The 14,329-nt window shown below is 48.6% G+C and overlaps 1 protein-coding gene across 2 annotated transcripts in view; it reads left to right on the top strand.

The window, feature by feature from the left end:
* IGSF9 (immunoglobulin superfamily member 9) overlaps nucleotides 1-14,329 on the top strand; it is a 517,703-nt gene that overhangs the window by 344,811 nt on the left and 158,563 nt on the right. For both annotated transcript variants that reach the window (XM_086945078.1, XM_086945079.1), the window contains exon 11: nucleotides 10,096-10,212. In XM_086945078.1, the coding sequence (XP_086801204.1) occupies nucleotides 10,096-10,212 (117 nt within the window). The remainder of the gene's footprint in view (nucleotides 1-10,095; nucleotides 10,213-14,329) is intronic.

Below are 14,329 nucleotides of genomic sequence, written 5' to 3'. Positions count from 1 at the left end.
TGTAGATGTGGCGATCCGCAAGATAGTTCTTAAACCATGCAAGGGCGTTTCCTCCGACACCAATCTCCCACAGCCGTTGTTTAAGGATGCTGTGGGAGATGGTGTCAAAGGCCGCCGATAGGTCAAGTAGGATCAAAATTGCGGACTCGCCTCTATCTAGGGTCAGACGGATATTGTCCACTATCTCCATTACTGCAGTTTCCGTACCGTGGGCAGCACGAAATCCCGATTGCGAGGGGTCTAAAATCGCATGGGTTTCAATGAAAGTGGAAACGCGCTTGTTAACCAGATGTTCCAGTACTTTCCCAAAGTAGGGCAGCAAAGAGATAGGCCTGTAGTTGGACATAATGGAGGGGTCGCTGTTGGGCTTTTTGAGAATTGGTTTTACCTGGGCCACCTTCCAGCTACTCGGTATGGATGCCAGCTCGAAGGAAGAGTTAATGATGTTGGTGAGAGAGCTGGCCAGAAGCGGGAGTATCTGATTGCACTTCCAGGGGGCCAATGAATCGGTGGGAGAACCCGATTTAACTTTTCCAAGAGCATCTAATACTTCGGCCGGCGTGGTGGGCTCAAATTCCATCAAGGATGGACGCTCTATGATTCCTGGAGTGAAAAAATTTGCTGAGAATTTGTCTCCATCTTGGGTTACGTCAAGTTTGGAGGCATGTAACGTAGAATAAATTAGCTTGATTTTATTATCAAAATAAGAAGCGAGTGAGTTGACCCACTCCAAGCTAGGAATAAATACTGATTGCTCCACTTGCGGAGTAGTGAATTATTTCAGTATTTTATACAGTTCTTTACCAGAGTGTGCCGCTTTATTTATCCTCTGTGTAAGATAGAGTGATTTTGCTGCTTTTCTCTTTTTTAGATAATTAGAATGGATTAATTTGTGACAATTATGTACAGAGAAATCTGTCCTTTTCATACAGAACTTATATCTGCACCTCTCTCATTTGGAGTTTATAACATATCGCATTTTCTCCCGGTGTCGACTTTCCATATCTCCAGTGCAACAGCTATGCATTCTACAACTTACGTTTTGTGTAGGATTGCCTTCAAATATTTTAATCAACCCAATATTTGGGTATGTCCACAGGAGTGCTTTCTGTTTGTTGTTTACTAGATTTAAGATGAACCAATTAACTAACAATTTAGGGGGACTAGCAAGAGGGTCGTCACTGCTACAATTACAGCTTTCAGACAGTGATATTTGATTTCTGTGCTTCCCCGTTATGTTTATGTTTTCCCTCTCACATGTCTGGGGGCTGTTATCTTCACGCCTATAACTCTCCTAAAGGGTGGTCATATACTCTGTTTATTCATTAAGTCGTGTCTACGTCCCCGCCTTGTAGGTTATTCTCATTTGCATTCTCATCGCCCTCCTCCCAGGCCTGTGTCGGGTTTCCCAATTGTACAACACTTCCCTCCATTGCTCTGCTAGGGGTGGCATTTTGGGGTCCTGGACTCATCCCGGACCAGAACTCTGCCCCCTGCCTCGGCCCAATGAGTGATATTCCGTCTCCAGAGTCCCACCGGGGGTCCAGTGAAGGACTTCCAGGACATGGCTGTCCTCCTTTTAGCTAATATCAAGGCCAGGCCTATAAATCTGCTGCCCACTTTTCTTTTAGGTGGACTGGGGAAGAGTCCCAGCAAGCATACTTCTATTGTAGGATCGAGTGGATGCCCCACAGCCATGGTTATTTTTTATTTTTTTTGCAGAGTTTTATATAGCGCAAACTTGACCCGAACCGAATCAGGTATCAGAGCGCTTTACATAGCACCAGTTACGTTACATGAGGACACACATTCATTTTGTTAGGCACCGGGAGATTAAGTGATTTGCCCAGAATCACAGGATGTTTGGCGTTGTTGCCGAGACTCGAACCCAGATCCCCAGGTCCGAGGTTGAGCGCCCTAGTCGTTAGACCAACTCCTCTCTTCTTATTGTTAATAAGACCTCACCCCATAATGGGCGCAATCCAGGACAGCACCATTTTTTGTTAAAAAAATCTTCTTTAATAACAAAAAAGATATGTTACAGGATTACACATCTCAATACCCTGTAACCCTTGTTACACACACACTGATAATTACATGTCAACACAATGTCAACATGCATCTCCCCTTCACATTGCAGAGGGGCACACAACACATTCAGCAGAGCACAGAATACAACACATCTGTGATGCCGGAGAGGACCACCACACCGTCGACACCGACTCCCTACAAACGCCCATGGGTATCCCACGCAACCCCCCACCAGGACCCGGCCAGCGAAGCTACTCAGAGGAGAACACTAAGCCTGCAACAGACCACACAGCAGGAAGCACCCCACAAGCACAGCTTGCTCACGACACTTCACCCACCCACACATGGCACCCCAATGCCATGTGTCAGCATGTCAAACGGAGGTGGCCCAACAGGTGTGGGTGGGGGCCGAACCCATGGAATGCAAACTAGAACACATACGCAGGTGTCTATAACCCTTCAGGGACCACCCACACCCCACTAAGGAGACCCACACTGCCATAGAGACTCATGCAGATGCACATTCACAGTACAGAACCATGCCCAGGGGCACTCAAATAGCAGTCACACACCCATGATGGCTCTGCTTACGACACCCCTGGCCACTCACTTTACGAATTGAGTGGGTGACGACAAAGCTACATGTCCAACCTCTAACCCGCTGCCTACGGTGACATGTCTGCATCTGATGTACATGGCACAATATAATGTCGTAGGGCCTAGGCCCCTCCTGCATACAACAAGACCACAGGGACACACGCATATATCATGTTGAACTGGCTACGAGCACATGCGCCTGTCCCCTTTATTGGCAGAGCCACATTTACAGTGACGCCTGTGCTGGATGTGTGTGGGGTGAGTGTAAGCCATTCCACACGGAATGTCTTGTGCTGGCAACCACTTGAACATTGGACACCAGTGTAACGGAAACAGAAAACACATGCATAACAGAGTAAACTGCTGAGCAACATGGAGTGAGACTGGGAAAGTCCAGAGGACAGCCAACATGCAAACAGAAGTGTCCGTGAGTTGCAGTGCACTGGGGCTGGGACCCTAGAGATGAGCGCGCTCATGTGAAGAAAAAGTCTTGGATCGTGTCCGTTAAACATATTCCTGATGCAGATGCAGTGGGGTGTGTTAGACCTGGTTCTTCTTCCCCATCAACGTCTCAGGGCCCCTACACTGTTTGAGGTGACATAGCTGCGCAACCGCCCCACAGCACAAAACTCAATCAGCAACTGACAATGGCCTGCGGTGCACTTAGTCACTGTCACCTGGAGTGCTGTGCAGGGTATCAGGCCGATGATGGCATCCACGACAGGTCTGAGCAACTCCGTAAGTCTGTCAGGACCACCGTTTTGACTCTGGCAGATGTCGGTTGGAGGTGGTCCTTGCGGTGGTGGCGTGTGCCTCCTGCATTGATGCGACGTCCAGGCCAGTCTGGACCTTCTTTGGTGTGTGAGCCCTGGTGGGACACATTTGGGCCCGGAGGCTGCGTGCAGCACAGGGCCGCAGAGAAATGGTGTTGATGACCCCAAGTTCAACGCTTCAGAGGCCATCCAATATTTCAGAGGAAGGGATCCCGGACCAGACCAGACCAGCACAGAGTTCGTGGCCCGGATGCACTGCAACTGGCACAGGCACCCAGCCACTGGAAGGTGACTTGCAGTGAAGTCAGATGGGCCATGCAACCTGAGGGGGTCCTCATCAATGTCCGAGGTGTATGTTGTGGAGGGTTGCGGGGGACAGTGGAAGGTTTCCTCCAGGGCATGGTGCGGAAGGTTTGATTTTATCCGGAAGCAGCAAATAGTGGGTTGGAAAGCGCAAGCCTCGTTTTCACCACCAATTCGGTATCAGCTACATGAGGATTAAAACTAGCCCCTAGTCCAGAGACTCAGACTCCACCAATGTACGACCAGTGAGTGTCCATGAATGTCGGGGAACAGACTTAATGGCACCGGGGCTGAGACTGGAATGCAGTCTGCGATGATGCCGGTACACTTATATGAACTCCGCCATTGCTAAATCATGACTCTGTGACCTACTGGACCGCAGTGTAGGCTGGAGGCAGCGGTCAGCAGTGGCCCACAGCCAAGACTCGTTGGCTCACTATGCACAGAGTTAGTGACACTAGGGCAGTTTTCGGTAGTGTTTGATCACCTCCGTAACGATGATCCTTTTTTTCTGCTAAGACGCAACTCGTTATCCTCTTATGCCTCTCCTTGTGTGCAATGATATGTAATCTGCCTTTGCATAATCGATGTTCAGTTCCAATTCTGTGACCTACTCAAGCGCAGCCTAGGCCGTGTAGGTCGGAGGAAGCGGTCAGCACGGGCCATTCACCGAGTGTTGCCGGCATAGGTTGGTGGCCCCACCAGCCTGCATAGTTCAGGTTCAGTGGCACCATGTGTTCGGTCTCCTCCGTGACTGTGACCCGGCTTACGTCCGGACTGAGCTGCATCTTCCTCTTACTCCTCTCCGTGCGTCCACTGGTGTGCACTCTGCCATTTGTGATCCCTCATCCATGAGTCGCCAGCTGGGGTTGAACAGGGTTAGTGGCACTACGTGTAGCCGGCTGGCGTTGAACAGGGTTAGTGGCACCACGTGTCGCAAGATGCCCATATGGAACTATGCCTCACGGATCGGGGGGGGGGGGGTCTGCTGCTGTGGCACTACGTGTAGCCGGCTGGCTTTGTACAGGTTAATGGCACCACGTGTAGCTGGCTGGCATTGAACAGGGTTAGTGGCACTACGTGTAGTCGGCTGGCGTTGGACAGGGTTAGTGGCACCACCTGACGCCGGCTGGCGTTGAACAGGGTTAGTGGCACCACGTGTCGCAAGATGCCCATATGGAACTATGCCTCACGGATCGGGGGGGTCTGGTGCTGTGGCCGCTAGCCCGTATATTGGGTCACTGCCATTCAGGAGCCAGGACACAGTTTCACATATGGGAAGAGGACGCCGGTGTGGTATGTGAATGAGGAAGGAGTAATTTGGGCCAGTGGTGGGGCCAGCGATTGTCTGAGAGGCTGGCTGGGTTGCGGGCCTCGGGCTTGGAGCTTGCACAGGCACGTTGTGGGTCCTCCTTGACACACGCCGGTGTCAGCAGTTGATCAGTGTGGCCTGGCTGCGCAGGAGCAGGCCTGCCGGGTTTGTGGTCCAGCGGGCCTGGGTACGGCAGGCGCACAGGACCGCAAGAAACTCAGCTCATGAGAACGGGTTCGGCCTCATGGCGGTTTGAGAGGCGCTGCCCTGGCAGAGACGTTGGGCTTTCCGGAAGAGGACCACGCCCAGGGCTTCGTGCTTTTTATTCACACCCCTACGCTGGCCTGGCGTACGCCGGGCCATCCCACTCTGCTCACGCTTATTGGGGGACGTAACAGGCAACATTTCCGCGAGGACCCCCACTGGCTGGGGTGAGATGGTTGAGTCCACTGTCCACTACACTCCATACACCAGTGGTGTATGTCGCCGTGGATATGGGTGTGTTCTGCATAGTGCGGTCAGTCCACTCTTGGCATTGAGTACTTTCCCAATCATGGTTCTGCTGCATCCTTCACACATGCCTGGTTGCCAACTCTCCCCACATTTGGCTATTGTGTGGCCTAGGTGCAAATGCCATTGGTGGCTCATGTTCACGGCTTGCCCAGGTTACCATTGTAAGTTGTTCTGTCGGGTCTGGTGGGTGGGCATGTTGTTGTGCATGTTGGTTGTGATTTTGTGACATGCGCATTGCCAGAGTTATGAATTGCTTGGGTGTGGAGTTGAGGTGAGTGGGGTGTTAATTTGGAGCTTGCCAAGGGGCTGTGCATTTACCTTGGTGCCATCCTGGGAACGCTGGTTGCTGATAGACTGTCACAGGATGAAGGAATCATGCACACTGGCTGTGTATTTGGAGGCGACATTGGTGAAGGTCCCACGGTGTTCTGATGTTGCCTGCACATTGATGTGTGACATGTGCTTCCTGTGGTGGTGATTGTGTGATGTGTCACCAGGGGGCACAGATAGGACATGTGTGCTGTGGATTGCCCCCTACATGTGCGTGCATCCGGCTATGGCGAATGGTCCATGCATGGTGTCCAGCGGATCCTGCGCATTGTGTTGGATGTATCGGGACTGGGGTGTCAGGGTGATGTCCAGGACAGGTGTGTGGAACTTGGATATGGCTGGCTGTGATACTCCTCCAACTCTGGCGGGTGTTGGTTGGGGTGTGCCAGGGGCCAACAGGTGCAGCACAGCCAGCATCTTGGTGTGGGGTGGGTTGTTGGTTGTCTGCTGTGTTGGTGCCATAGGCCTGTTAGGCGATGTTGGTCATGGTGCATAGGATGGTTGTCCCTTTCTGCCTGTAGTGGACAGTGACATTGTCAGATGTTGGGTCTGTGAGGCAGGTGCGTTTTCTGGGGGGCCACTCTCTTTGTCTGCGCTGTCTCTGTGGTGGTCCGGGGGATGGGGGTGTTCCGGGTGGGGGTTGGGGTCCTGAGGTGGTGGCGGTGGGTGTTGTGGCCCTCTTAGGTGTCCGTGCTGCATGTTCAGTTGCTTGGGGGCATCTGTTGTTCTTCATGTGTGGCTCTGGGCTGTGCTCCATTTTGTGGTGCAGACTGTGGTCCGACTTTACACTAGGTCAGAGCAGGTGTTAATTTCCTGCTGCTAACACGCCTTATCACCTATTTTGTATACTTATCGCGGTTCTGTCTGGTTGTTGTGAATGTTGTGGTGTGGTGTTGTCGCAGCTTTTGGCACTGGAACGCCTACTCTGCATCTCATTAGCGATAGTTGTGGGGTCCTCAGTGGCGATGTTTTTTGCGACTGCTATCGCGGGTAAACTGGTGCTGTGGGCTGTTAACACCAGCTTGTGAATGGCGAGGTAAATTTATCACGACTTTGGCTGCGTTAAAGTGCCGTTAACTTGGCGATAGCTTCTTGTGCATATGCACCTAAATATATAATATAGCTTACTTAATGATCTCACGATTGTTTATTCATGTGTATTACTTTTCACCAAGCTGAACAAAAAACAAATTTTACCTTCTAATTCTACTTTTGTGATAAGCAGTGTATTTCCACATCGACTGCTACAGGCTCCTACTGATTTGATTTTGACTTACATGTGTACCATAGGCAGTCCTGTGCTGTGTTAACAATGCTCACATGTTGGCTGAGCATCAATAAAATGCAAGCTGTAAACTTAAACTGCACTGAGGAGTAAATCCACCCTGTGACAAAGCAACCTGCAGAAGAAGAATAAATTACGTTAGTTCTTGACAAAATGTATCATTTGCTAATTGTTCTGGAAAAGCATTGAAGATAACCATTGTGTTTTCAATTACTGTTTTCACTTTAATATTTGGTGTATTATTCCATCGCCTTTGGATAGTTTTGCTGCGATAGAAGGACTATTTTGCATCACAAAAGTACTCTGAATCTTTACACACCCAATTCTTTATTACATAAGTTCATTTTGTGCAGAAAGCAATCGTTTTTCTTTATTTTATGTTTTTTACCATAACCGACTGGACTCTAAATGCAACACAGACATGTACTTGTTCTTGTTGACATTAAAGTGTATGTCTTATATTTCAGAAATGTAACTTATGCTCTCTGAAACATAATAATCGTTTCGCTCAAGAACCCAATAAGCTGGGGGCTAAGCAAATTGTAATCTATTTCGACCAACCTTCTCTTCCTCAAGCAGCCTTTTGTAACACTTATGCCGATGACTGCTGTGCTGCATTTTCTTACATTTCACATTCTAGCGTTTTTCTTCAAGTTCTAAGGCAAATTTGCGTGATGAAATATCCAACAGCTGATGCAAACCTAGTTCCAGGCAGATTGCCCCGCTTGGGGCGAATCTTGTGAGTTCTGGGTGTCAGTAGCCACTCCCATCTCTTTTTCAATGTTATTTTACCTAATGCCATTGGAGAGCTCAGCCAGGCCTTACAAATGCCTACACTTAGTAATGGCACGGTAGATTGGCTGCCATGTTTGCAGTTTAAGCATTTTAGTCCTCTGATGTTTAATACGGTTTTCAAAGGTAAATATACAATCTTACCTCGTATATTGTGCTAGAAGATATTGTTGAGGTTGCCTCAGTCACCTCTGGAGGACTCGACTCCTTCCCGCTACTCGATCTGGCCACTGTGGAAAGGCTCCTCGATAACCTCAAATCGGGTCCCCCTTTGGATGCGGCACCACCGGCAGCTCTCAAACAGGTATTGAGGACGGTGTGCCCCGCTATAATGCAGGTCATTAACCGGTCCCTGGAATCAGGAGTGGTGCCCCCTATTTGGAAGATGGCGAAAGTTAAGGCATTGTTAGAAGAAAAAAACTTAGACCTCGAAGATTTAGTTAATTATAGGCCCATTTCGCTGCTACCAGGGCTTAGTAAAATAGCTGAAAAACACGTCAATCAGATCCTTTCCTCGTTTGTTGAAACCACGGGTGCCCTTCATTCCACTCAGACGGGATTTAGAGCCAAGCAGGGGACGGAGACTGCCCTGATGGCTGTGGTGGAGGCGACCAGGAGTATTGCGGATGCCGGGGGTTGCGCTGCATTGGTCCTGTTGGACCTCAGCGCAGCCTTCAACACTGTCAATCATCCTCTCCTGCTCTATCGTCTCCGCCAGGCAGGGGTCTCCGGAATTGCCCTTAAATGGCTCCAGTCCTTTCTGGTGGAGAGATTTTTCTCCGTCTTTGAGGAGGAGGTATCATCGGACCAACTGCAACTGTATCACAGCGTTCCCCAGGGATCGTCACTTAGTCCTACCATGTTTAACATCTACATGAGGCCACTTGCTGAGGTGGTGCTTCCCTGGGGAATTCAGCTTATCACCTATGCCGATGATACCCAGTTGATCTTCTCCCTGGCAAGGGCTGATGCGATAGACCAGGGGATTAATAACTTGAACCCTTGCCTCACCAAAGTCTTGGAGTGGATGACCGCCTCCTTTCTAAAATTAAATGGGGCCAAAACTGACATCATGCTTCTGGGTTATAAAGCCCCCCCTTAATCTCGATCCATGGTGGCCTCATTGTCTGGACCCCTCTCCCACCCCAAAGACCCAAATTAAGAGCTTGGGGGTGTGGCTGGACTCCTCCTTGGGATTTCAAGTCCAGGCCAAGAAGGTGGCGGCAACCTGTTATGGACTGCTTAGGATCCTCATGTAAGTGCTGTCCCTCCTTCCTTTTGAAGCCAGACGCGTGCTGGTCCAATCGCTGATTCTATCGCAGTTGTACTATGCAAATGCTATCTATCTGGGGCTCCAGCAGGTTCCATTCATATTTTGCAATCTGTGCAAAATTGCGCAGCTCGGCTGCTCATGAATGTCCCCAGACGCTGTTCGGCGAAGGCGGCACTTCGGTCGCTCCACTGGTTGCCGATTCAGGAAAGGATCATGTTTAAAACATTGTGCATGGCGCATAAGTCCATCTGCAATATCGGCCCTACTATTCTCCTGCCCTTGTTTCAACGCCATCAATCTCAGAGACCTCTGAGATCTAATCAGCGTAATCTGCAGGTAGTACCAAGGGTGAAACGAGCCTGTATGGGCGGCCGTCAAATCTCCTTCCAAGCGGCCAAGGCTTGGAACAAACTCCCAGATAATATCAGGCTTGAAATTAACCATCTCGCCTTTAGGAAGCGATTGAAGACATTTTTGTTCCATTGAGTGTCTTCTCTTTGTCTTTTGGTCTTGCAGCGCTGGGATGCCCCCGGGTAGCCATGCGCTATACAAGAGCGTACTCATTCATTCATTTTTTAACGTCTAGCAATGCCATGCTTGGGTGTATCACTAATAATGTTGTTTTTCTTTAATCAGTGTTCTAATTTAAAAGATCCTTCTGGCAATTGAACACATTTTACTTTTGTATATAAATGGGTCACTTACATTTATAGCCCACTTCATTTTCTTCATTTTTTACGTAACCTGTTTATTGCTGCATCTGTCTTTCTCTCTTCTGCCCTGTCACCTTTATCCCCTCTCTTCTTTTGAGCCCTTTATCTTTTACTCTTTAATTCTCTTCCACACAATATTTGCATCATAAACCATGGACTGTTTTCATTTTCAGGATCCTCCCGAATTTGTGAATCGCCCCAAAGAAGAATACTTTCAGGAAGTGGGAAGGGAGCTGATTGTTCCATGCTCTGCCAAAGGAGATCCAGCTCCCACCATCATTTGGGCAAAGGTAAGGTGTCAGGGTCTTGTTGGGTTATATTGTAAAGAACTGCTTTTGTGTGCCCAAGAATGAGTACTTCCTTAGCGGTTGTGAAGGGGATGGCAAAAGTTAAACTTAAACACTGGGTGATTCAGTTGGAGGGCACAGGGTTAACAGCTTTTCTTCAGCAGTCCACAGGTGCCAATTCGTTGGTTGAGAGGTGTGAGTTAATTCCAATCATTACACTCTTTTGGGCCTGTATTCCAAAAACTGCCCGGGGGCACAATAGGCCTGTGCTTGCTTGGTGCACCCCCCCATGCACTTTAGTATTACAGAAAGGGCTTATGCATCCCCATCTTCAATATATGTCTTACCAACACTTTTGCAAGAGGGTGTTCCCTCATTTGCATGGGGGCATTGCTCCATTCCCATGCAAATGAGGGAATCACTTTGAGTCTGCACCCACGTCAGTGGCGGCTGCTGCAAAGTGGGGGTGGCAGGGCAGGGGGGATGAAAAATAAAAATATAGATCATGTTCGAGGCATGTGTGCTGTAGATAAACATGCTTTACATACTCCTGCCATCTAGTGTTGGGTCCGAATGTTTGCAAGTTGTTTTTCTTCGATGAAGTCTTTACTAGTCAGAGGGTAATAGGTAATAGTGCGCATGGTCAACAACTAAATTGTTAGATTGTTTTATTCCGCCATCGGGCTCGAACGTGTATTGTGCGCTTCGGTTCAAAACCGTTCTTAGGGTTCCCTTCGACGCTCTATCCTCTCTACCCTCGATGGTATCGTTTCCGTATGTGTTTCCCACTTCTCCGCATACTGTTTCGACATCGGATCCGACTTTCGATCGGAAGGCTTTGTGGACGGCCTTCGAGGCCTAACCGCGCTCAGTCAGCTCTCCGTCGATGGATCAGAATCTGTTTAAATTCTGTCCTCGGTGCCACGTGAAGTATCTGTGCACCGACTCACATGAAGTGTGCAACTTGTGCCTGGCACCGGAGCACAAGTAAGAAGATTGCGACGCTTGCAGATCTTTCTGATCTAAGAAGGCTCTTCGCAATTGTCGGGCTCGATGTCGTAAGATGCAGCGTCAAAGCATCAAAGACACGCCGGACATCTTTGGTGAAGACTCCGGCCAAGAAGACATCCAGGCATCAGCGGCAGAGGAGGAGGAATCCTTCTCTGAGCAAGACTCGGAGCTCGAGATAGACCTCAATGCTGAAGAACTGCCGCAGGGACAAAGTGACGCGAGTACCGAAGACCCCTTGCCCCCTCAAAAATTTCTGAAAACAACGTTTCTGACGCCCCGCCTTCGGGCCCAGCACCAAAACTACCAGTCAAGCCTTCCGGCTCGGTACTGAGTCCACGAAAAGCCTCCTCGGAGCCGAAAGCCTCCGGATCGAAGCACAAGTCCGGCTCGGAGCCGAATTCCTCCGCGCCAAAAGCCAAGCAGTCTTCGGACCTAAAACCTACCACCCTGAAAGGTCAGCCTCCGTCAACACTGAAAACGTAGGCGCCGAAAGTCAAAGAGACCCCTTCGGATCCGAAATTGGACACTATCCCGTTACCACCTGATCTTAAGCAAAAGAGGCTCCATATTAACCCTGACAATGGCCATATTCACGTTAAGCCTCATCAGAAATGCAAGATTCAAAAAGAGGACACTTACAAAATCCCCTTGAAGAAAAGGTCTGTGGCTACAAGTCCTTTTCATACCATCGCCGCCACCTCCAGCACCTCCGTCACCACCTGAGAATCCTTTGCAAATTACACCTCAGGGTTCTCCTCAATCTCATCATGACGCTGATGATGCAGATGATTAGGGGATGGATATTCCAACAGATCCATGGACAGATTACACAGTGGATCCCCCAGGTGATACTGATCCAGACCTTTGTCCCAGCCAAACCATCTCCTCCAAATGACAATGCGTCCCACCAAGAACTCATTGCCAGGGCTGCATATTACCATGGGGTAGAGCTCCACAAAGTATCACTAGAAGAAGTTGTTTTGTTTGCTGTCCACACACAGGTCATCACAATTACTTCCAATGCTTAAAGGCATGATGCGACAAGCTGATGAGATTTTTAAAGACCCAGTCAGAGCCCACAAATATTAACACCTGAAGTGGACCAAAAATATAAGGCCTCTCCTACAGACCCCATTTGTATCAAGGGAGAAGTGCCATTAGATTCCGTAGTCGTATCCAATGCTCGTAAGAGAGCAAATTCTCAAACATTAGGAGATGCTCCTCCGCCAGATAAAGAATCCAAACTAATTGATGCTTCTGGCAAGTGCATAGCCGCTCAGGCAGCACATCAATAGCACATTGCAAATACCCAAGGACTTTTAGCTAGATATGACAGAGCACACTGGGACGAAATGGAGTAATAGCTCCAATATCTCCCAGATGAGCATAAGGCTAAAGTACAAGACTTAGTGAATGAGGGTAAGCTTGTTTCCAATTCCTGTATTCGTTGTGCTCTAGATGCAGCAGACACCGCAACTAGAGGTTAACACTAGCATCCTCCTTAGGAGACACACCTGGTTAAGGTCTTTGGGTTTTAAACCTTAGGTCCAACAATCCATCCTTACCACACCATTTGATAAGGAACACCTATTTGGCCCTAGCAGTGACCAGGCGTTAGAAAAAATGAAAAAGGACACCGAAGTCGCTAAATCTATGGGAGCGCTTTAGTAGGCATCCAACAGAGGTTCCTTTTGTCGCTCCTCGTACAGAGGTGGGTCAAAAACCACACCCTCAGATCAAAATATCTCAGTTTACAAAGAAACAACCAGTCCTCTCCCTACAGAGGTTTTTTTCCGAGGAGGTTATAGAGTCAACAACTTCAAAGGTAGGGGTAAGGGTAACACACCCCGTAACTCTCCTTTCCCCAACAGTGACTTGCTCACGCTTCCCCCCGATTATACCACACCTGTCATGGAAGACTTCAAGAATTGCTCCCCATTTGGCAGTCCATAACATCAGACAAATGGGTGCTTGGACTTATCCAACATGGCTATTGCCTGGAGCTTATCGGCAATCCCCCAAACATTCCACCTCGATCTCACAAGTTATCTACAGAACACATACACTTGCTAAAACAAGAGGTCCAGTCTCTTTTACTAAAAGGGGCTATAGAGCCTGTTCCAATACAGTACCAGGGCTCAGCGGTTTACTTTCTCGGCTTTCTCATCCCCAGAAAGGACGGTTCCCTAAAACCTATTTTGGATCTGAGAGACCTAAACCACTATATACAGTCGGAACATTTTCACATGGTTACACTTCAACAAGTACTCCCACTTTTACAAAAAGCAGACTGTATGTCTACTCTAGACTTAAAGGACACATATTTTCATGTTCCAATTCATCCAGCTCCTTACAAATACCTTAGATTTGTGATAGCAGGCAAGCACTACCAGCTCAAGGTGCTTCCCTACGGAGTGACTACAGCGCACAGAGTTCTTACAAAATGCCTGGAAGTAGTCGCTGTTCATCTCAGAAGACAAGAAATTCATGTCTTCCCCTACTTAGACGACTGGCTCATCAAAGCCAGCACTCACCAAAACTGTCTAAGGCGCACACACAGATCACAATAGATCTACTTCATCTACTGGGCTTCACCATCAATGTACAAAAGTCTCACCTGTATCCCTCACAGATGCAGTCTTACCTAGGAGCAACTCTAGACACAGTCAAAGCTCTAGCCTCTCCCAATGTATTAAGATTACCCAATATTCAAGCTGCCATATAACAGTTTCAGCCCAACCTACAATTACCAGCCAGAGTGTTCATGCAACTACTGGGAATGATGTTGTCTTGCATTGCAATTGTACCCCATGCAAGGCTTCACATGTGCCCCCTACAAGAGTGCTTAGCACATCAGTGGAATCAATCACATGTTCTATAAACCGATCTAGTGTTGGTAGACAGCCGTACATATCGCTCTCTGAAGTTGTGGAACCCACAAAACTTATCAGCAGGCCGGCCTTTCATAGACCCTGTTCCATAGATCATATTCACAGCAGTCATATCTCTAACAGTTTGGGAGGCTCATCTCAAAGATTACACAATACAAGGCTTGTGGAGCAACAAGCAAAAGACTTTCCACATAAACTATCTGGAGCTCTTAGCTGTC

Source organism: Lissotriton vulgaris, chromosome 12, assembly GCF_964263255.1.
Source record: "Lissotriton vulgaris chromosome 12, aLisVul1.2, whole genome shotgun sequence".
NCBI classification, from domain to species: domain Eukaryota; kingdom Metazoa; phylum Chordata; class Amphibia; order Caudata; family Salamandridae; genus Lissotriton; species Lissotriton vulgaris.
This window is presented reverse-complemented; position numbering and strand designations above follow the sequence as displayed.